Genomic DNA, 21,560 nt, shown 5'->3' on the forward strand with positions numbered 1-21,560 from the left:
TTCAGCTACTATGTGCAGTTCATTTTGTCGTATCTGTAAAAGTATATCCATGGGTCACATGGTACTTTGTGGCATATTTAGCTAGACAAAATAGAGGTCACTGAGGTGACTGAGTTACTGAGGAGCACTGTGCACTATCACTATCTGTAGGTGTGTGGATCAACCCAGGACACAAAGTTTCCCTTGCCAACAGCAAAAATGTGCAGCCATGATGTTACCTGAGATAGGTTAGTAGGTAGACTGGGTCAGCAATCATATCCCCACTCATCTAACCCAGAGCTTATGTACTGCCTCAGGACTAATACTTGCAAAGCCGTGTATGAGCTGATCAGGAGAACTTCATCACTCGGCTCATCATTAAAACATTTCCTCTTGATCCCCACAAAGATTTAAAAAGTTAATCACTCGTTTGTCAGGACAGATGAACAAGCCATTGGCCACCTTCATCTGGACACAGAGACAAATTGAGTCGTTGTTCTTCATAATTCTTGAGGAGTAGACTACACAATCCAAGCATTACATGACTACAAAGAAACCCATGAGCAGCAGAATGGTCCGGTGGCCCTTTGCTCTGGGGCTGCTCTTGGAGAAAGGCTGGTGCGGTGAAGATGCTGGACCGCCTCTTGTGCCTGCACAGGAGAGTCACCATGTACCCACTGGAGAGGCCCCGGAGCCCTGGAAACGGTGCATCTCGGAATATCCTAATACAGACAACAAGGGCCTGAGGAAATAACTCATGGGTAAGATGGCTCAGGATTCAGTGATAAATATTGGACTGTGTGAGGTCAAGTTGGGGGCAGCAACAGCAGAGATAGAGGTGTGTGCGCTGAAGGACATGTGGAAGACCCACAGCACCAGAAGGAAGCAGGCTGTGGAGGGAGGATTTGCATTTGAACTTGGCCATGCGGGAGCCCCTGGGGCTGAGGGTGGCGGCCTGGGGGACACTCGGCAGGCAGCTGGCACAGTTGGCAGATGGACAGGCCTCCCGTCGACGTGTGCATGTGGGCGCAAGATTGACATTTGGTGTCATCCCCAAAACTGTGAGTCACAGAAATGTCCATAGCTACGGATCCCATGATCAGCAGCATCCCGAGGTGTGTGAGGGCCTAGAGACCAACAGGCAGGTCAGCGGGCCTCGGCCTGCACTCAAGGAGCAAGCCGAGGACACGGGAGAGAAGGGGGGTGGCATGGGCCAAGATTCCAATGCCAACCTCAGAGAAAAGGATGTTTCTCACGTTAATAATGCCATGGACTTTTTTTTTAATCTCTTGGAGCAAGTAATTATATAGTAAATGTCTGGGGAGAAAAGCAAGGGGCATTCTTTATTGCTAATATCAGCTGTCATTAATGTCAGCCAGCACTGTTGCCATCGAGAACGATGCGTCCTGTCCCTTCCACAGGCCACCCCGCCACTTCCCGGCCACAGGGGATTGTGTCTCTATGGCGAGGCGTGTTGAAATGACCACATATCACATACATCCTTACTCTACCTCATCTTGAAGGGTTTTTTGGTGGGAGTAATGTATCATTTGCTTTCATCTTGGTCATCTTGATTGTCAGGTACATAAGAAAAGCTCTACAGGGCTGGGAAGGTGGCTCAGTGGTAGAGTGCTTGCCTTGCATGCATGAGGCCCTGGGTTCGATTCCTCAGCACCACATAAGCAAAAAGAAAAAAGCCGGAAGTGGCGCTGTGGCTCAAGTGGTAGAGTGCTAGCCTTGAGCTGAAGAGCTGAGGGAAAGCGCCCAGGCCCAGAGTTCAGGCCCCACGACCGGACCAAAAAAAAAAAGAAAAAGAAAAAGAAAAGCTCTACAGTATTTGCTAATTTTATTGTAAAGACTGTAGAGAGAGGTTACAGTTACGTGAGTGAGGTAATGAGTGCATTTCCTTCCGAGCGTTGTTCCCCCTCACACTTGGGAGGGGTGTGTAAAAGGGGAGAATTAAAACCTCCGAAACACTATGTGGATCACACATCCACATCCATGTATTAATTGGTGCTGTCGTTCTGGCTATTCACTACCGTATCAGATTTAAAATATGTCAGTTGAGCAAATGTCTGTAATACTGGCTTTAAAAATAAGTTTTTTGTTAAGAACTGTGGTCTTCCATTTAGTCCAAGTTTAGCTTTGAACAGTCTCTGATGCTACACTCTGTGTATGCTGTGTGCGCTCCAATGCTTCTCCTTGCCCTTCTCACCGTGTTCTTAACACATAGAGAAGCTAGCATTCTCATGTTCCTCGGCTCACCATAACTACATGAAAAACATACTTGGGAGAAATCTGAGTAGGCATAGGCACCAGGGCAGGCCAGTGTTCCGCGGCCCAAGTTCACCTGCACACATGTTCAGAAAAATTGGAAGGGGAATTTTTTTCATGGATTAAAACACACACACAAAAAAAGATTAATCTTTTGAAGCTAGGCAGGGGAAATACCATTGTGTTTAGTGTATTCAGCACGGAATGCACTTGCCCGTCAACACCCCACCCGCTCCGTGAACGCTCCTAACAGGAGTTGGAGAGCCCAGGCTAAAGGCCAACAATGTTCTTTTGTAATTTCTGAAGTTAAAACTAGGGCAGAGAACACACTAGTGGGTATTTACCATAATGTGGGTTTAGCCTCGTGAGCTGGGGTGCTGAACAGACCGCCTCACTGCCTTCTAAAGCTTAAAAACCTTCCACTACTCAAACTATAAAGTCATTTCGGTCAATAATAGCTCTGAATAATGATGATGACAGAAGTAAAACTACGTGTATTTAATAAAAATGTTAAAACATTTCTTTCCTAATAATCAGAATATAGATAAGGAATGTTAGAAATCTCTGGATAATATATGGTTTATAACTTGAGTGCTGACATAGCTAGTTAGTGGAGGTCATTTAATTCAGAAAAGTAAATGCAAACCAAAAATTAATTAGTACTCCCTGTTAAAAATGGAATAATTTTTGGAATCTCCATATAAGGGAAATAATATCCTTAGCACACCTGCCTTGAACAGAACCCTGTGCTCTGGGCTGAGTCTGATAGAGCTACATGGCCCTTCTGTTGCTGTGGAAACTGTGGCTGGCCATCCCAGGTTTCCTCTGTCCCAGCCTGCCTAGGACCTGCCCACACGCTCTTCTCCTTCTGTGTTCAGCACACTTACCCAGACAGATGTGAACGGGAGGCCTCGCTGCACCGGAGAGGAACCTTGCAGGGCTGGGTAAAGAGCATTTTGACTCAGCTCTCCACGGGCCACACTGTCAGTGTGTGTGGGAAGGCCACAGGTCCCGCTGGGGAGCACAGGCCTGTGGCATGCCCGGTGGGCATTTCACCTGCATGCTGACTTCATTTCACTCCCTCCTGGATAATAGCAGTCTAGGGAGATCTGGGGTGAAAAGTTTTCCAAGTTCCCTTGCCGCATGTGGGTGAGGGGTTAGAAGGATCCCAGTCATGGAGACAGTACCAATTCTTATCAGATCAGGTTATACTTTTTTTGTCACAGGGCTTGAACTCAGGCTCTGGGCACTGCCCTTGGGTATTTTTGTTTTGTTTTGTTTTGCTCAAGGCTAGAACTCTACCACTTTGCACCACAGCTTCACTTCTGGTTTTCTGGTCTTTAACTGGAGATAAGAATTACTCTAATTGTAGATGTAAAGAAAGTAGAAATGGGGAAGGACAATGGAGGGGGGAGAGGACATGGTTAAAGTGTTGAAAAGCATGTGTTGTGCCTCATATTACTGCAGTAAAAGGGACAGAAGGCAGAACAAAAAATAACATACCAAAATGAACTAACATTTTCATAAATACAGAAAACCAAGAAGCATTTTTTTTCTTGCTCCCCCACTACATCAGTTTTTTTTCTTAAAAATTTTAAATTATTATTGTTTGGGACTTATGAGTTCCTTTAGCATTTATTGTGAATGTTTTTTATTTTCCAACAATTCTAAAGGATATTATAAAGGTGATGTACAGAAAGGTTACATAGGTAAAAAGTACATTTCTTTTGGGACAATATCACCCTTTCTCCTGCTCTGTCCCAGTTGTCTCTTACTTTTTAACAGTATAAACTGGTTAGTACAGTGAGGACAACCTGATTTAGGGTTTCTCTCAGTGGCAAGGTAGCTGCTCAAAGCTGTGGGCTTTTTCCTCACATGAAGGAAAGTAGAGGTAGAGTTCTCATTAATAGGCTCTCACAGTAAAGCAGGAGCCTGGGCTCTCCTAGCCACCACCAGTCTCCTGTTTTTCTCCATTTGACATGTGGTATGCTCCTTCTGTCTCTTAAGTCTCCTATCGACTCACTTTCTTGTTTTCTAAGACAGGCTCCCTTTCACTCCTTTGTTATATTTGTGTGTGTGTGCAGGGCCAGTAGCTTGAACTTTTTTGCTCAAGGCTACCTCTCTACACCTTTAACCACAGCTCCACTTCTAGTTTTTTACTGGTTAATTCAAGATAAGAGTCTCATAGATTTTCCTTCCCAGGCTGGCTTTGAATCACAGTCTTCAGATCTTAGCTTCCTGATTATCTAGGATTACAGGCATGAGCCATCAGAGCCTGGCCGCTTTATTAGCTTTTTATTTGAATGACTTATCTATGGGTGAAAGTGAGGATATTGAATTCTCTCATTATATCCATGCTAACATCTGTCATTGCTTGCAAGTCCAGAAGCCTTGGTTTGAGTGCACAACTATGTTGAAAACAGCAATTTCCTCTTAGTGCCTCATTTCTTTTATTAATGTGAAGTAACCCTTTTATCTTCTAACATTTTAGCTTGAAGTCTACTTTATCCAGTGTAAGTATGACTACTTCTATCTACTTTGGGGGAGTCCGTTTGCTTGGAAGATCCTTTCCCATCCTTTCACAGTAAGTCTGTTTTGCCTTTCCAGTAAGATGTGTTTCTTGCAGGCAACAAAAGGTTGGATCTTATTTTTTGCCATTCTACATCTTTTGATTGGAGAGTTGAGCCCATTGGCTTTTTTTTTTTTTTTTTTTGGTCCAGTCGTGGGGCCTGAACTCTGGGCCTGGGCGCTGTCCCTCAGCTCTTCAGCTCAAGGCTAGCGCTCTACCACTTGAGCCACAGCGCCACTCCCGGCTTTTTTCTTTTTGCTTATGTGGTGCTGAGGAATCGAACCCAGGGCCTCAGGCATGCAAGGCAAGCGCTCTACCACTGAGCCACCTTCCCAGCCCCCCGCCCATTGGCTTTTAATGTTACTATTGAGAATTGTGTTGTATTCTCTGATATTTTGTGCTGCTTGCTTCTTTCCTTTTCTTCCTTTGATAATCTACTTTTCTAGTAGGGTTTATTTTTTCTTGTACTGCTTTCCTTTTTTATTTTCTTCTGGTCCTGGAGCTTGAACTCAAGGCCTGGCATTGTCCCTGAGCTTCCTTTGATCATGGCTAGCACACTACCACTTGACCCACAGCACCACTTCTGACTTTTTCTGAGTGGCTTATTGGAAATATGAGTCTCATAGACTTTCCTGCCCAGGCTGGCTTCAAACTGTAATCCTCAGATCTCAGCCTCCTTAGTAACTAGGATTACAGATGTGAGCCACCAGCACCAGCTGATTTACTTTTTGATTATCTCCTTCAGAGGCTAGGGTTCCCTTAAATATCTTTTCTAGTGCTGCTCTAGTATTATAAGTTCCTTTAGCATTTAGTTGTGAATGTTTTTATTTTCCATCAATTCTGAAGGATAAATTCACTGGGTACAGTAGTCTAGCTTGGCACTTACTGTTTTTCAGGTCTTGAATTATATCTGTTTATGCCCTCCTTGAATTTAGTGTTGGTATCAAGAAATCTGCTGTTTTACTGATGGGCTTCTCATTTTAAGTTACTTGTAACCTCTCTTTTTAAGCTTTTAGTATTTTTCTTCATTCTACATATTTATGGTTTTTATTTTTTGTTTTGGTTTTTCACTATAATCTGTTTAGAACATTTATTTTCTCTGGTATTGTATGGACTTATATATGCCTCCATCATGTGGATGATATTTTCTTGAGTTTGGGGAAGTTTGCTGCCATTTTTTTAATGAATAATTTCTAGATGCCTTTTGTTTAGTTTTTTGGTGTGTGTGTGTGTGTGTGTGTGTGTGTGTGTGTGTGTGTGTGTGTGTGTGTGTGTGTGTGTGTGTGTGTGTGTGTGTGTGTGTGTGTTGTGTTGCCAGTATTAGGGCTTGAACTCAGTGCTTCCAGCTTTGCACAGCTTTTTTGCTCAAGACTGATACTCTATCTCTTGACCCACACATCCACATTTGGCTTTTAGTTGCTTAATTGGATATATAAGAGTCTCTTAGATTCATCTTCATCAGCTGGCTTTGATCATCATATCTCAGCCTCATGAATACCTAGGATTACAGGTGTGATTCAGTTGGGCCACACTGCCGTTAGTTTTTATTTCTTCCTGGTCTATGCCCATCACTAGTAGGTTTAGTCTTTTTGGTGGAGTGGTCTTATAAGTTCCCTTGGTATATTCTAAGTGGGTTTTTTTCTATTTCTTTGATTGTTTTCTCTAGCTCTTGTGCTTTGATACTCAGTTTGGTTTTGTTTTACTTCTTCTGTTCTATTACCTAGGATTTCTCTTTTGTTGTTTTTGGTTGACAGGCTTGAACTTATGTCCCTGAGCTCTTTTGCTCAAGGCTAGCACTCTACCACTTGAGCTACAGCACCACTTGTGGTTTTCTGGTGATTAATAGGAGATAAGAGTCTCACAGACTTTCCTGCCTGAGCTGACTGTGGTCAGAACTGCTGTCCCCAGATCTCAACCTCTTAAGTAGCTAGGATTATAGGCATGAGCCACCAGCACCTGACTTACCTAGTATTTAGACTGAGTTTTTGACTAATTGAGCTATTCAGTTCCTGGATTTGAGTGGGTTTTTTTTAAATTTTCAGCTCTTTATTGAATAATTCACATATACTACATTGCCTTCTTTATTATGCTGTTTGTTTTTATGATCTTTTTGTTCTTTTCATTTTTTTCTTGTTGCTTGTTTGAATTATCTTGGAACTTGTCCAGTTTATAAAGTATCTGTTTCTCAGCTGGGTGCTAGTGGCTCACACCTGTAATCCTAGCTACTCAGAAGGCTGAGATCTGAGGATCACTGTTCAAAGCCAGGCAGGCAGGAAAGTCCGTGAGACTCTTATCTCTGATAAACCACTCAAAACCAGAAGTGGTACTCTGACTCAAGAGGTAAAGTGCTAGCCTTGAGCTAAAGAGCTGAGGGACAGCACTCAGGCCGAGTTCAAGACCCTCAACCGACAAAGAAAGAAAAAGAAAGGCAGAAAGAAAGGCAGAAAGAAAGGCAGAAAGAAAGGCAGAAAGAAAGGCAGAAAGAAAGAAAGAAAGAAAGAAAGAAAGAAAGAAAGAAAGAAAGAAAGAAAGAAAGAAAGAAAGAAGGAAAGAAAGAAGGAAAGAAAGAAGGAAAGAAAGAGAAAGAAAGAAAGAAAGAAAGAAAGAAAGAAAGAAAGAATCTTTCTCAAAGCAAGGCTGTCCACTCTCTCCACTCCTCTTCAAACATTTCTAGAATTTCAATCAAGAGCAATGAGACAAGAAAAAGACATAAAAGGTATTCCAATAGGGAAATAAATCAGACTATCCCTATTTTCAGATGACATGATCTTTTATCTAAATGACCCCAAAGACTCCATCCCCACGCTTGTAGAACTGATCAATAACTTTGGCAAAATAACAGAATACAAAATTAATCCACAAAAATCAGTAGCCTTTCTGTATACCAACAATGTACAAGCAGAGAGGGAAGTCAGGAAAACAACTCCATTTATAATAGCCTTAAAAAAATGAAGTATTTTGTAGTAAACCTAACCATGGAAACAAAAGACAAATTTGAAGAAAGAAATAGAAGATGACATTAGAAAATGGAAAGACCTCTGGTATTCACAGATAGGTAGAAACCATTCTGTGAAAATGGCCATACTGCCAAAAATGATCTACAAATTTAATGCAACCCCTATCAAAATCCCATTTCTTTTTACCAGGATAGAGAAAACAATCCAGAATTTCATATGGAACAACAAAAGACCTCAAATAGCCAAAGAAATAAGAGGCAAGAAAAAGCAATTATGGGTGATATCACAATCCAAGACCTCAAGCTCTATTACAGAACTGTAACAGCAAAAACAGCTTGGTATTGGCACACAAAAAAATAGACCTGAAGATCAATGTAATGGACTAAAAGCCCTGGAAATAAAACCATATACTTAGAGAGTTATCTGATATTTAATAAGGGAGCCAGAGATCACCTCTTCAATAATTGGTGTTGGAAATATTGGGCACCCATATTCAGAAAACTAAAAGTGGATCCCTGTTTGTCATCATGCACTAATATCAACTCAAAGGGGATCAAAGACCTCAGTGTCTTTGAAATTACTGCAGGAGGGAGTAGGAGAAACACTAGAATTTATAGGTATAGGCAGAAACTTTTTGAAAAGAGTCCCAGAAGCACAGTAAATAGGAGAGAGACTTGACAAATGAGATTACATCAAAACGAAAAGTTTCTGCACTAGAAAGACAGCCAAAAGATGAGGAGAAAATCTTTACCATCAATACATTTGACACAGACCTAATATCTAAAATATACAAGGAGGTCAAAAAACTAATCCTTCCCAAAGCTAATAATCAGCCAATCAATAAATGGGCAGAGGAGCTAAGGAGAGACCTCTCAGAAGAAGAAAGAATGGCAAAGAAACACATGAGGAAATGCTTATCATCTTTGGCCACAAAGGAAATGCAAATCAAAACAACTCTGAGATTCCGCCTCACCCCAGTTAGATTAGCCAACATTGTGAATTTGAATAACAGCAAATGTTGGTGTGGATGTGGGGAAAAATGAACCCTACTGCACTGTTGGTGGGGATGTAAATTGGTACGACCATCCTGAACAGCAGTCTGGAGGTTCCTAAAAAAAAAAAACTAAACATAGACCTTCCCTGCGACCCAACCATACCACTATTGGGCATCTACCCAGATCGTCACAGTCAGGACACTATAAAGACACTTGCACATCTATGTTCAATGTTGCACTATGCATAATAGCCAAACTATGGAAACAGCCCAGATGCCCCCCAGTAGATGAGTGAGTCCAAAAAATGTAATCCCCTGTACACAATGGAATTGTACACAGCCATTAGAAAGAGTAGTATGTGTCATCTGCAAGGAAATGGATGGACCTAGAACAAACCATGGTAAGTGAGGTAAGACGAATGTATGTCTCAGAGAGACGGTGTATGTTTTCTCTTAGATGAGGAAGCTAGAGCTAACGTACATGGGGACATAATAAATTATATAGGACTCTAGGCATTCACACACAGCAAGACCAAAGGGGAAGAACACAAGGTGCAATGCCCATGTGCATCTAATCACATAAAATAATAGTTATTGAAATGAACTCCAAAAATGAAAATGAAGTTTTTCCATTGTTGTTTGTCTTGTTCATTTATCTGTCTTTGGGAGGGTAAAGGGAAGCACAGAAATGGAGAGACAAAGGTGAACATACAACAGAGGTACTCACTAGACACTGTTGAAAATGAACAGTTCAACTTGTGGGTAGGGACAGGAGGGAAAACCTGCAAGAGAGTGAGGAAAGGGGTGACACTGTCCAAAAAGAAATGTGCTCTTTACCTGACTTACATAACTGTAAACCTCTGCACATCACCTTTGCAGTAACAATACAAATGTACAAAAGAAATATACTCAGTACAAGACTATGTAACTCCTCTGTGCATCACCTTTATAAAAACAAAAATTTTTAATCTGTTTATTTTAGTAGCAATTTTATTGCTTGTTTATTGAGCTCATTGTTTACATTTTCTTCCTTTTCATTCTCACTTACGACCTTCATTGTAACCTATTGTTTTTGATGTTGATACGTTGTCTTTTTTTTTTTTCCGGTGGTGGGACTTGAGCCCTGAGCTCTTCAGCTCAAGGCGAGCGCTCTACCACTTGAGCCACAGCGCCACTTCCAGTGTTCTGGTGGTTTATTGGAGATAAGAGTCTCATGGACTTTCCCACCCAGGCTGGCTTTAAACCAGGATCCTCACATCTCAGCCTCCTGAGTAGTTAGGATTATAAGAGTGAGTCACCAGCACCCGGCTATGTGGTCTTTTTAAATAATGAATTTCACGGTCTTTCAGTGATATTTGTGCATCTGTGTCCAGAATTTGTGAATGTTTCAGTATATATGTTGCTGCATGTTATGCATTGCTGATTTCTTGAACTTCATTAAGGTGGGGTGACGGCTGCTGGGTGTAGAGTATGGCTAGGGAGTGTCAGTCTTGGTTGAAAAATAGATTACTTCAGTGCTTGAGAGACTACATGAGACTCATCCTCTCAGGATGAGAGCCTGGTTTTAAAGGTTTCTGTAGGTGGTAAATTCAGACTCATATCTGAGCAGGCTTCTAAAGAAGATGAGTTACAGGGGCTGGGAATGTGGCTTAGTGGTAAAGTGCTTGCCTAGCATGCATGAAGCCCTGGGTTCCATTCCACATACACAGAAAAAGCCAGAAGTGGCGCTGTGGCTTAAGTGATAAGAGTGTTAGCCTTGAACAAAAGAAGCTCAGTGACAGTGCCCAGGCCCTGAGTTCAAGCCCCAGGACCTCCACAGCTTGCCATCTGCAGCTGAGTCCGATCCGCAGCTGCATTCGCTGTCCGTGGTGCTGAAGGGTGGAGAGGAAGGTTCGGGCTGCGTCCTCCCCTGTCCTGGCGCAGGTTGCGCGCCTGCGCAGTCTTTGCAGCCAGGGCATTCTTTATGAAGCCGGTGATCTCTGTGGTCTGTACTTGGCCTCGCGCTGTGTAATAACACACTGTCTGGTGGGTAGAGAGCAGCCTGTGCCTGTTTTCCAGTTCCCTTCTCGCAAAGTTTAATAAAACACAGAAAGCGGAGTCGTTCAGTCTTCTGATGTATTTGCTCCCATACAGTGTTCAGCTCGGTTCCTCTCCTGTTTTTGTCCTGAGGGCTCAGGGCTTGGCTCCCAGGGCTTCGGCCTCAGAGCAAAAGGCCCCCGGCTCCTCTCAGAGCTGTGAGCCAGCTCAGCAGGAGTCTGGGGTCTCGCCGGCAATCCCTGCAATCTACCCCAGAACGATTTCAGTGTCTTGTCAGCCTGGGACAGAGCTTTAAGCCCAACACTGAGTTTTGAAATCTTGAAGGACACCGGCCAGGGAGACTGGAGCCACAAACCTAAGAAGAGGGCAGGCCGCAGGGAGAAGACACCCAAAGCCTCGGGAGTCCACTTGAGGTGCCAGAGTCACTCCCCCAGAGGGAGAAATCACAAAGCGAGAAACGACTTTGGACTCATTTGGCAGTGTGATCAACAAGAGCACTTGGGCTCTCCCCGGAGGGGACTCCTCTGCTCCCTCTCCCACATGTGGCAAGGGAAGCTAGAGAAAAGTTCTGAGCACAGCTCTCCCCGATCGCCATGTCTGGGAGAGAGGGAAGTAAACCGCGAGCAGGTGAAAGGTCCCCCTGGGGGCACCAAGGCCTGCGCTCCCCGGCGAGATCTTGTCACGGACTGACAGAGGACTACAATTAGAGGCTGCAGGGGGATGAGCCAACCACCTCACGCCCTTAAAGCTGCGCGGCTCCTCTCAGCGCACAGACTCCCTCGCGCCTCAGGTCGTCGGTGCTGCTCTGTGTGTCAGGTGGAGGGTGCCGGGCAGGTGGGGCCCCTGTGCGGGACGGGAAGGGAAGTGCGTGTTGGGTGTCGGGCCTCAGATTCAGCCTCCATCTCTGAAAGTCCTCATGGCTCAGAGGACGTGTCCTCTAGAATGCAGACGGAACATTTCTTCTTAGGACATCTAGACCTTAAATTTGGTAGCTCATAATATTAGTAGACTCTTTCCCTAGGTAAGAGGCAATTTCTATTTTTCTGGCTTACATGATTTTAATTGACTTGCACTCAAATGATTAATTTCCTTTTTATTATGTAGGAGTTTTAAACTAGTAAACACTATTCATACACATATTACCTGGAAAACCATGTCTTCATTTCACATGATTATTAAATATTCTCAGGTTGAATCCTCTTCACATGTCAGAACAGTTAACGATGTGTGTATGTTATAGTAGGACAATAACGAGTAATTCTAGATTATTTAGAAGAAAATGAGGTTCTTTGTTCAAGACCTCGTCGCATGGAGCCTAACCTCATACTGCCGCAGATATCTCCTAGTAGTTCTCATGCAATCTTGTTTGTTTGTTTGCTTGCTTGCTTAAACTCAGGGTTTAGGTGCTATCTCTGAGCAACTTTTTTGCTCATCGCTAGTGTTCTACCACTTGTGCCACAGTGCCACTTCTGGCTTTTTCTTTGATTAATTGGAGATAAGAGGCTCATAGATTTTCCTATCTGGGCTGGTTTTGAACTGCAATCCTCAGATCTCAGCCTCCTGAGTAGCTGGGATGACAGGCGTGAGCTCCTGCAATCTTGTGCATGTGGTTCTGTCTGGTACTGAGGCTTCAACTCAGTCTTGTGCTCTTGCTTGGCTTGCTTGCTAATGACTGGTGCTCTGCCTTCAGCCATGCCTCTAGCCCAGCTTTTAGCTGGTTAATTGGAGCTGGAGTCTCTTGTACTTTCCAACCCAAACTGGTTTCAAATTGTGATCTTCCAGGTCTCAGTCTTCTGAGTAGCTAGGATTACAGGACTGGCTCTGAGGAAATCTTCCTTGTCTCCATCTTATTTTCATAAGTTACAGATCAGTGGAGTTGGCCTTCAGTGTGCTCCCGACTCGGTCAGCAATGTCAGGTGAGAGTGGTGTGGAGCTTGGGGCCAGGGCACCGCATGTTACACAGGCCAAGGGAAGAGGTGGCAGTCTCTTCTGACCGCCACCGACTCAGGAATGTGAGTCCTGTAACATTTCCTCCGTGCACAACTCATTTAGAAATACCTCTTCCCTCAGCTGTAATAATGGATATGCCTTAATGCATTGCACTTGAAGGAGAATGGAAAAAAGTTGTGCCCTGTCCCCTCTCTGCTGAGGTTTTCTTTTTTCCAAACTATGTTTTCATGAGCATATCTGTATGCATGGATAAATATAAACCAACTTCTGGGAATAAGATGCAGTGAGTTTGATAAGAAGGGAAGGCCAAGGCTGTTTAGCAAGAATGCATTTTGCCTCTGATTCATCCCTGGGCTTCTCAGGAAGCAGCTGTCTGCAGGTCTGTCTGGGTTTCCCAGGCCACAGCCTCCTGTCAGGGATGGCACTCCTCCGGCTTCCGGTCTTCCCTATCGAGAACTCTTCTATGGACGTCTCCCAGAGCAGTTTCACACATTAACGCTATAGATAAAGTGTGAGCCCTGAGTTATTCTTTACCATTCTGTCAGCTTACAAAGTCGTGCACATTCTCATCCTGTTTTTCAGAACTAGCTGAAAAACCAACCATTTTCCGGACATTTCTCTGGTTATTGCCCCTTACCGGCCGGGCTTCCCTTGTGGCCTCTCTGGGCACAGGGCTGGTGTCTGGCGGGTGTTTTTCCTTCCAAGGGCTGGAGCCATCTCTCCCAGGTGCTCTTCTAGTTTCCAGGGTCACCCGTGTGAGGCTGGCAGGATCGCCTTCGTTTGTGAGGTTATGGTGCTGGTGTCAGTGGTGAAGCGGAGCTGTGGTGGTGCCAGGAACGTGTGTGCTTTGTGGTGTGCCTGGGTAGACGTGAGTTCTGTCACTCTCCTGAATGTCATCTGCAGTAGCATCTTTATTTACCCAGCGGATAAGCGCAATTATGTTGGTATTGCAGACGAGAAGCAGGTGTGCCTCCCTCCCTCTCTCCATGCTGCAGTCTGTCCCCGCAGACGTCCCCGCCGTGCCCGCAGTGCCGAGGCAGCCATCCTCCGCCTCCCGACGCTCAGGGCGCTGCCCCGGGCCTCCACCCCAGAGCATTTCATAAGCTTGCCTTTGAACACAATGACGTCCCGCAGCCCCAGTTCTCAGCTGAAACTTGCTAGAGTTTTATGAAGAGTTGTATTTATTTATTTTTTCATCGATTGTGGGGCTTGACCTCAGAGCCTGGGCACTGTCCCTGAGCCTCTTTGAGCTCAAGGCTAGCTCTCTACCTTGAGCCATAAGGCCACTTCCAGTTTTTTTGAGTGATTAATTGGAGGTAAGAGTTGCACAGGGAAGCGGGGCACCGGTGGTTCATGCCTTTAATCCTAAGTACTCAGGAGGCTGAGATCTGAGGATCACGGTTCAAAGTCAGCCCGGGCAGGAAATTCCGTGAGAGTCTTCCAATAAACCACTGGAAAACCAGAAGTGGCGCAGTGGCTCAAGCAGTAGAGTGCTTGCCTTGAGCTGAAGAGCTCAGGGACAGCGCCCAAGCCCAGAGTTCAAGCCCCATGACCGACCAAAAAAAAAAAAAAAAAAAAGAGTTGCACGGGGACTTTCCTGCCCGGGCTGGCTTCAAACCACGATCCTCAGATCTCAGCCTCCTGAGTAGCTAGGATGACAGGCGTGAGCCACCAGCATGTGCCTTGTGTTTGTAAGGCTCCAGTGTTTAATTTTAGAACAGTTAGAATTCCACTTGTTAAACCCTTGTGTGTACCTGTTTTCTTTTAAAGCACTGTCAGTGTATATTTTACGTGGTACGGAATTGATGTCCAGACTCAGTGAGCCCTATCATAAGCACACAGACTTCTCCGAATCTCCTTTAGAACTGTGTTCCAGTGATTGCGTGTCACCTTAAAGCGCAAGTAATACTTCTGTGCTGTGTTCTCTGGTTTCATGGGAACTAACCCAAATATGCTGAGTGTGTGAATGAAGCATCTTGATCACTTTTTGGGAAATGGTTAACATTTTATAGTATTACTATGATACATTTCATTTTAGAAAATTCATGTCTCACTATTTTAACCCTGAGTTCACCTCAGCTCCAGATTCTGAAATGGAATTCCATGGTAGTAAGTCTTTCCTGTTTCTGCCTTTGTATTATATGTTATATTGTACAACTATAGGATTTAAGGGACCATGCAGTAATTCCACTCTATATCTTTATATCTCATATTTAAAGGATTAAGTGTATAGTTATGTTACAGAGATACTACACAAGTCCACCATCATCAAATGATCTCAGAGAATTCATCCATGGGCCTCTTGAGACTGGAAACATGTCTCAGCCCCCTGAAAGGGAGATGGAGGCTGATTCCTGGGAGAATGTCAGGGCTGATTGGAGACATGTCTTTAATCACCCCTGGAAGCGGAATAGCCTGAATCTATTTTAATTGTGGCTCCACAAACTTCCCTGACTCCACCTGCCTTCATAGGAAAGACTTTGGCATAAGTACCGATGAATGTTTGACAAGACCCTGCTCACATAGGAAAATTGTTCTGGCACACTGATGACAATGTAAGATGTGTAGTTACTTTGTAGTGTTCAGAGAAAGGTCCTGGAGCTCACTACTGTAGAGCTACTCAAGTTTATGCTGGTAGCAAATGGCAGGTGTTAGGTATGACTTCAGGCCACCTATCTTCACCGTCTACCTGTATCAATCCTTGCTTTCTTCATATATTAAGGACGTTGGGTCTGACACTTAAGTGAACCGGGGAACAGGGAATAACCCTGTGTGTGTCCAACCTGTGGAGTCCTTTTGCTGCAGAGGTCTCCCTGCCACTTCTGTGCAATCCTCATTCTAACTCACCAAATTTGTAGAGCACACACTAGATATTGCACCCAAGGCGATGCAGATTGGATGTTGGGGTATGGTAGTGACAGAGTGATTGCCCGCATGCACGCAAAGGCAGATTCTTGCCCAGTACAGAAAAAGATGCTGCATATGAAGCCCAGCAGAAACATTGCTCTCAACCCAGAAAAAGCTCACGAATGACAGAATGAAAGGAAATAAGTTCCGCAGCACACCGCGTCTAATGTTCCAGTGATCTTCTGTAGCTAGGGGACCCAGCAATGTGTGTATATATCTGCCCAATCTGGAAGAGGCGCGACTTCCGGAGGCATGAGATTCACTTGAGTATTAATGGAAAAGTGTGTGAAAACATTTAATGTGCGGTGATTGCATTCATGCTCTGAATCACGCTTTCTTAACTTCCGAACCTCCACCTCCCTCTTTTAAAAGTTTTTAGTGGTTTCTTTATGCTAGTTTCATGCACACATGCGGTATCCTTTGATCATACTTAAACCCCTTCACACACTCCTTTCTCCCGCCTCTTCCCACTGGTTCCCTTCAGATAGCCTCTTACTGCCATGTCTTCTTCCTCCTTTTTCATTCCTTCTCCTCCTCCACATCCTCCTTGTTGTCTTCTTCCTCCTCCTCCTGCTTCCTCCTCTTTCTTATTTCTCTTTTTTCTTCTTCCTCCTCTTCCTTCTTCTTCCTCCTGTGTTTCCTATTCCTCCTCCTCCTCCTTCTCCCTACTCTTCCTTTCCTTCTCCCTTTTTCTTTTTCTCCTTCACTTGATTATATTACTATTTTGTCTATATTCCACATGCAAGCAAACACATGTGATATTTGTCTTTCTGAACTTGGCTATCTTATCTAGCATGTTGATCCACATATTTTGACAAAGTAATCGATGTTAGTTATGATTAACTCGTGGTTATATTTGTCATAATAAAACATTCTTTTTCTCCACAGACATCCAATATATGTTTCTTTGTCATATAAGATGATTAAATACAAACTATACCACAATGCTGCTGTAAGAAGCACTCTTTTCACTGAAGTTGCCATTGGAATCTTGACCAACATCATTCTTCTCTTCCACATCTTCTTCCTTCTTGAACACAGGCTGAGTCCCACCAAGCTGTTCATTGGGCTCCTGGCCCTCACCCACCTAATGATGCTGATAATCATGGGGATCATAGCTACAGATATTTTTATGCCTTGGAAGAGCTTCTGGAATACTATCATGTGTAAATCACTTGTCTACTTATACAGGTTGGTCAGGGGCCTGTCTGTTTGTGTCACCTGCCTGCTGAGTGTCCTCCAGGCCATCACCCTCAGCCCCAGAAGCTCCTGTTTGGCAAAGTTCAAGCGCACATCCCCACATCCCTCCCTGTGTGCGCTTGTTGTGCTGTGGGTCTTGTACATGTCAGTGAGCAGTCACATCTTCATCTCCATCATCGCAACCCCCAATCTGACCTCAGACAGCCTTATCTATGTCACTGAATCCTGCTCTGTCTTGCCCATTTCTTACACTCTCAGGCAGGTGTTTTCCTCACTTCTGACCTTCCGGGAATTCCTCCTCATGGGCCTCACGTTCCTCTCTAATGGATACATGGTCCTTCTCCTGTGTAGACACAAGAGGCGGTCCCAGCATCTTCACAGTGCCAGCATTTCTCTGAAAGCATCCCCAGAGCAAAGGGCCACCCGGACCATTCTGATGCTCACAAGTTTCTTTCTGGTGATGTCCATTTTAGACTACAGCATCTCTGCTTCAAGAATTATGTGGAACAATGACCCAGTTCTGTACTATGTTATTGTTCTGGTGGACCATAGCTATGCTGCAGTAAGTCCACTGGTGCTGATGAGTACTGACAAACATGTGATCATCTTTGTGAGAACTGTGTGGGGAAGGACAGTAAATGTCTATTCAGGAATGGATATAGTCTCAAAGTAGTGGAATGAACTGGCTGTAGAATAACTGAGAATGAAATATACCGTATGCTCTAATAGGAAGTTGTGCTTTTCCCATTAAACTTATTTTGTATGTATGAACGGCAAATATATAAAGACAATCAAAACATACCTGTCTTGAAATACATTTTTTTTCCTAAATGGGTCTTCAGTGGGAACCTATCAAAACTCAGGTTAGCCCATTGCTATAGTTCAGACCTGAACTATCCCCAATGTACCATGTTTTAGCTTTCTCTAGCACAAGACATTATTAAGAGGGTGGGCCTGGTGAGAGGAGGTCAGCTGCTGGGCCAGTACCTATTATGGAATAATAGAACACTAGCTGCTTCCCTCTTTTTGTTTCTCATATATAAGAAAGAAGAAATTTTACCCTACCACTCTGCTCTGGTTACTGCGCTACCACAGGCTCAGAACAACAAGGCCAAGAAAGCATGGACTGAGTCCTTGAGCCAAAATATGTATCTCTTATTGACTGTCTCAGGCATTTAGTTCCAGCAACAGGAAGTGGACTAGCTGACTCACACTGTGAATGGATAGGTGCGAGTTTATGGTGACAGTTAACTCAGTAGTCTTTGTGATCTCCATTTTATCTACCAGGAGCATGAACAGAATCATTACCATATAATCCAGCATAGGAAGCCATGGGGTTTCAAGCAGGAGTGTACATCAATGCTCATAGTACTTGACTTGTTATAATCACACTCACCGTTGGGGAAATAGTCCAATGACATGAACAAATTGGCCCAGAGCATAGGGTAAAACATTAGTAAGATTCACAAAAATTATGGCCTATGGTTCAACACAGATGGAGCTTCCAGATATAATGCTGATTGAAATTAGTTGCTTCTTGAAATTACTTATAGAAGGCAGTAAGATTCATAAAACAGAAAATAGAATGGCCAGGGGATAATGAGAATGGGGAGTTCTTTTTGTTGTTGTTGGTGGTGGTGGTCATGGGGCTTGAACTCTGGGCCTGGGCACTGTCCTTCAGCCCTTCATCTCAAGACAAGCACTCTACCACTTGAGCCACAGCAGCACTTCTGGTTTTCTGGTGGTTTATTGGAGATCAGAGTCTCACTGTCTGCCCCGGCTGGCTTTGAGCCATGATCCTCAAATCTCAGCCTTCTGAGTAGCTAGGATTACAAGTGTGAGCCACCAGCACCCAGTGAGATTTCTTCTTTAGTGGGCACAACATCATTTCAAAAAGAAAAAGTTTCCAGAGGTGGATGTTCTAATGATTGCTTCATAATGTGAATATACCAACTCCAATGAGTTGTACCTTAGACATTATTAAAGTAGCAAATTTTGTTGTCTACTTTATACAGCGCATTGTTTTCAATGATCTGTGGTCAACCATGAAAAAAATAATCACTCTGAAATTAAAAAAAGAAAATTAAGTCAAGAGATTGTAAATTTTCCAAAGTAGTATTTTCTAATAATTAAAAACAGTAAACTTATGCTGAACAAAATAATATTTTTATACAGGTCCAAATCTTATTTTTACTTTCTGCAAAAAAAAGAGAGATTATCCTGGTATGGGTTCAGCCATTTTCCACCCTGTGATTGTTGGTAGTAGTTCTAATCTTTTAACTTTCTAGATAATGTGTTTATACTATTGCACATCCCTGATTTAAACAGTAATGTAGTGCACAGAAATTACTTAGTCTGATACATGTTCAAGACATGGAATTTAGGGCCTCAAAATGTTCTCTTTAATTAGTAAATGATATGATGACATAAATAATATCAGGTTGTGCTTTTATCAGGTTGTGGCTAACATTATAAGTCTTTCAGTATTTCAAAAGAACTCTCGGGGAAATTTTGCAAAACCAGATACCTTACATTCAATCATTCCTCCTGCTTTCTTCTGGGTAAACAGTGGGGAGGACATAGTTAGCATATTCTCTACATTTTCAAGTGATCAGAGCATAGTCAGAGCACTGAGTTAAGAAACTGGAATTCTGCTAACTAGTTCCCATCAAAGAACACCGGGCAGCCATTGGAATGCCAAGAAGGCATCTCCATGAGAGGAGCAAACAATACCTCTGATTGCTGAAGAGAAAACACTGAACAGAGTCTTCACAGCTGACAGACGCAGGGAAAGATGTTTAGGGAACACCGACAGTAAGACTGCAGCTAGGAGCTCATGCCCTCCCCACAGTACCCACGCCAAATACTGCTGGTGCGCTTACAAGGGTTTCACGGGATTGTAGGTGGGATACCAAATGATGTCATCTTTCAGGAAAACAGTGTCCAGCTTTTTATCCTTAACCCTGTGATCTTATGATGCAATAGCCATATGTCTGTATTTTACCCAAATTAACTGAAAACTTGGGCCCACAAATACACTGTATCTTAATCTTTATAGTGGCATCATTAATAATCATGATACATTGATAAACTGATGAGTAATCTAGTTTGACAGTTATTTTATTTGAAGTTTTGCCATACATCACTTAATGCTCTTCTTGCTTTTAAAGTGTCTATTAAGAAATCTGTGCTGGGCGGTAGTGGCTCACGCCTGTAATCCTAGCTACTCAGGAGGCTGAGATCTGAGGATCATGGTTCAAAGCCAGCCCTGGCAGGAAAGTCGATGAGATTCTTATCTCCAATAAACCACTAGAAAACTGGAAGTGGCGCTGTGGCTCAAGTGGTAGATCACTCACCTTGAGCTGAAGAGCTAAGGGATAGCACCCAAGCCCAGAGTTCAAGCCCCACGACTGACAAAAAAAAAAGGAAAAAAGAAAAAAGAAATCTGTTATGCTGATGGTTCTGACTTCATATGTGACTTACTTCTTTTTTGCAACTTGTAATATTCTTTCTTTGTTGTAACTAATGTTTTAGTAATAATGCACAGTGAGCTAGGCACTGGTGGCTCATGCCTGTGATTGGAGCTATTCAGGAAGCTGAGGTGTATATTTCGAAGCCAGCTTACACAGGAAAGTTCATGAGACTCTTCTCCAATTAACCACCAGAAAACCAGAAGTGGAGCTGTGGCTCAAAGTGGTAGAATGCTAGCTTTGAGCAAAATTGCTCAGGGACAGCAACCAGGCCCTGGGTTAAAGCCTCATGACTGACAGAAAAATACACTGTGGACAAGTCTGGTCTTGTTTGTGGTACCAGGATGACCATCTCTTTTTGAATTTTTGGGTTTCACTGATTTTCTATACCTTTTCCTTGAACCTCTTCTCCTCTTAATATGCCTATGATTTGGTCTTTTAATGGTGTCTTAAAAGTCTTGTATGTGCATTCATACATCTTTAGATTTTTTTTAATCTTTGGCTGTATGTTTTAAAATAATTACCCTAACCACTTTGTCTTCACATCTGATAGTCTGTCTTCAGTTTGATCTAGTCTGTTGATCAGGTTTTCAACTCAGTTTCACCTTTCATGTACTTAGCTGTATATGTACAGAGTTTCAATGTCTTTGTTGATTCCATGTCTGGCACCTGCATTTTCTCCCTTATTCATTGTACTCCTTGGGTTTCCTTGGAATCCAAGTTTTTCTCTCTTCTTTAATTCTACAAATCATTCTTATATTCATTCTTTTGAATTCTTCAAGATTTCATTAGTTTATTACTGTAGAGTTGTTGAGTTTGGAAAGAGTCAATATTATCTAGTTTTTCATTCTGTTTGTGCACTGGAATTTGTGCACCTGAGGTCTAGTCATTGGTTGGAAGTTTTTGTTTGAAAAAGTCTCAGTGTTCATGCAGGTTGTTTAGTGGCTGTGTTGAGATGCCCTTCCTTACTACTGGACTGGTGCATGGCTTGGTAGCCAATCATTCTCTCACTTGCTGAGGGCACTGGACCTGGTGCCCAGTATCATTCCAACTGAGGACAACTAGTAGGGTCTCCATAGTGGTGTCAATTTTCCCATTCTGCACTCACAGTAGGAGCTTTCCTTCCTGGTATACTTGAAGCTGCTGCTACTGGCAGGGAGCTTTGCAATCTTCTCATCAAGTAGATTTCCTCTTGTTCCCTGAATCCCTACTTTGTATCTCAG

The 21,560-nt window shown here is 43.3% G+C and overlaps 2 protein-coding genes and 1 pseudogene across 2 annotated transcripts in view; 2 read left to right on the plus strand and 1 right to left on the minus strand.

Annotated features, from left to right (window-relative positions):
- Positions 1–21,560, plus strand: part of LOC138822737 (mitochondrial intermembrane space import and assembly protein 40-like) — a 46,720-nt gene that overhangs the window by 11,663 nt on the left and 13,497 nt on the right. The window lies entirely within an intron of this gene.
- Positions 358–13,364, minus strand: LOC138822658 (vomeronasal type-1 receptor 90-like; annotated as a pseudogene).
- Positions 16,587–17,540, plus strand: LOC138822659 (vomeronasal type-1 receptor 94-like). Its single transcript, XM_070015441.1, has one exon. The coding sequence runs from the start codon at positions 16,587–16,589 to the stop codon at positions 17,538–17,540; it is 954 nt and encodes a 317-aa protein (XP_069871542.1).

This window comes from Dipodomys merriami, unplaced genomic scaffold, assembly GCF_024711535.1.
Source record: "Dipodomys merriami isolate MVZ:Mamm:240054 unplaced genomic scaffold, mDipMer1.0.p SCAF_114, whole genome shotgun sequence".
Classification (NCBI taxonomy): Eukaryota; Metazoa; Chordata; class Mammalia; order Rodentia; family Heteromyidae; genus Dipodomys; species Dipodomys merriami.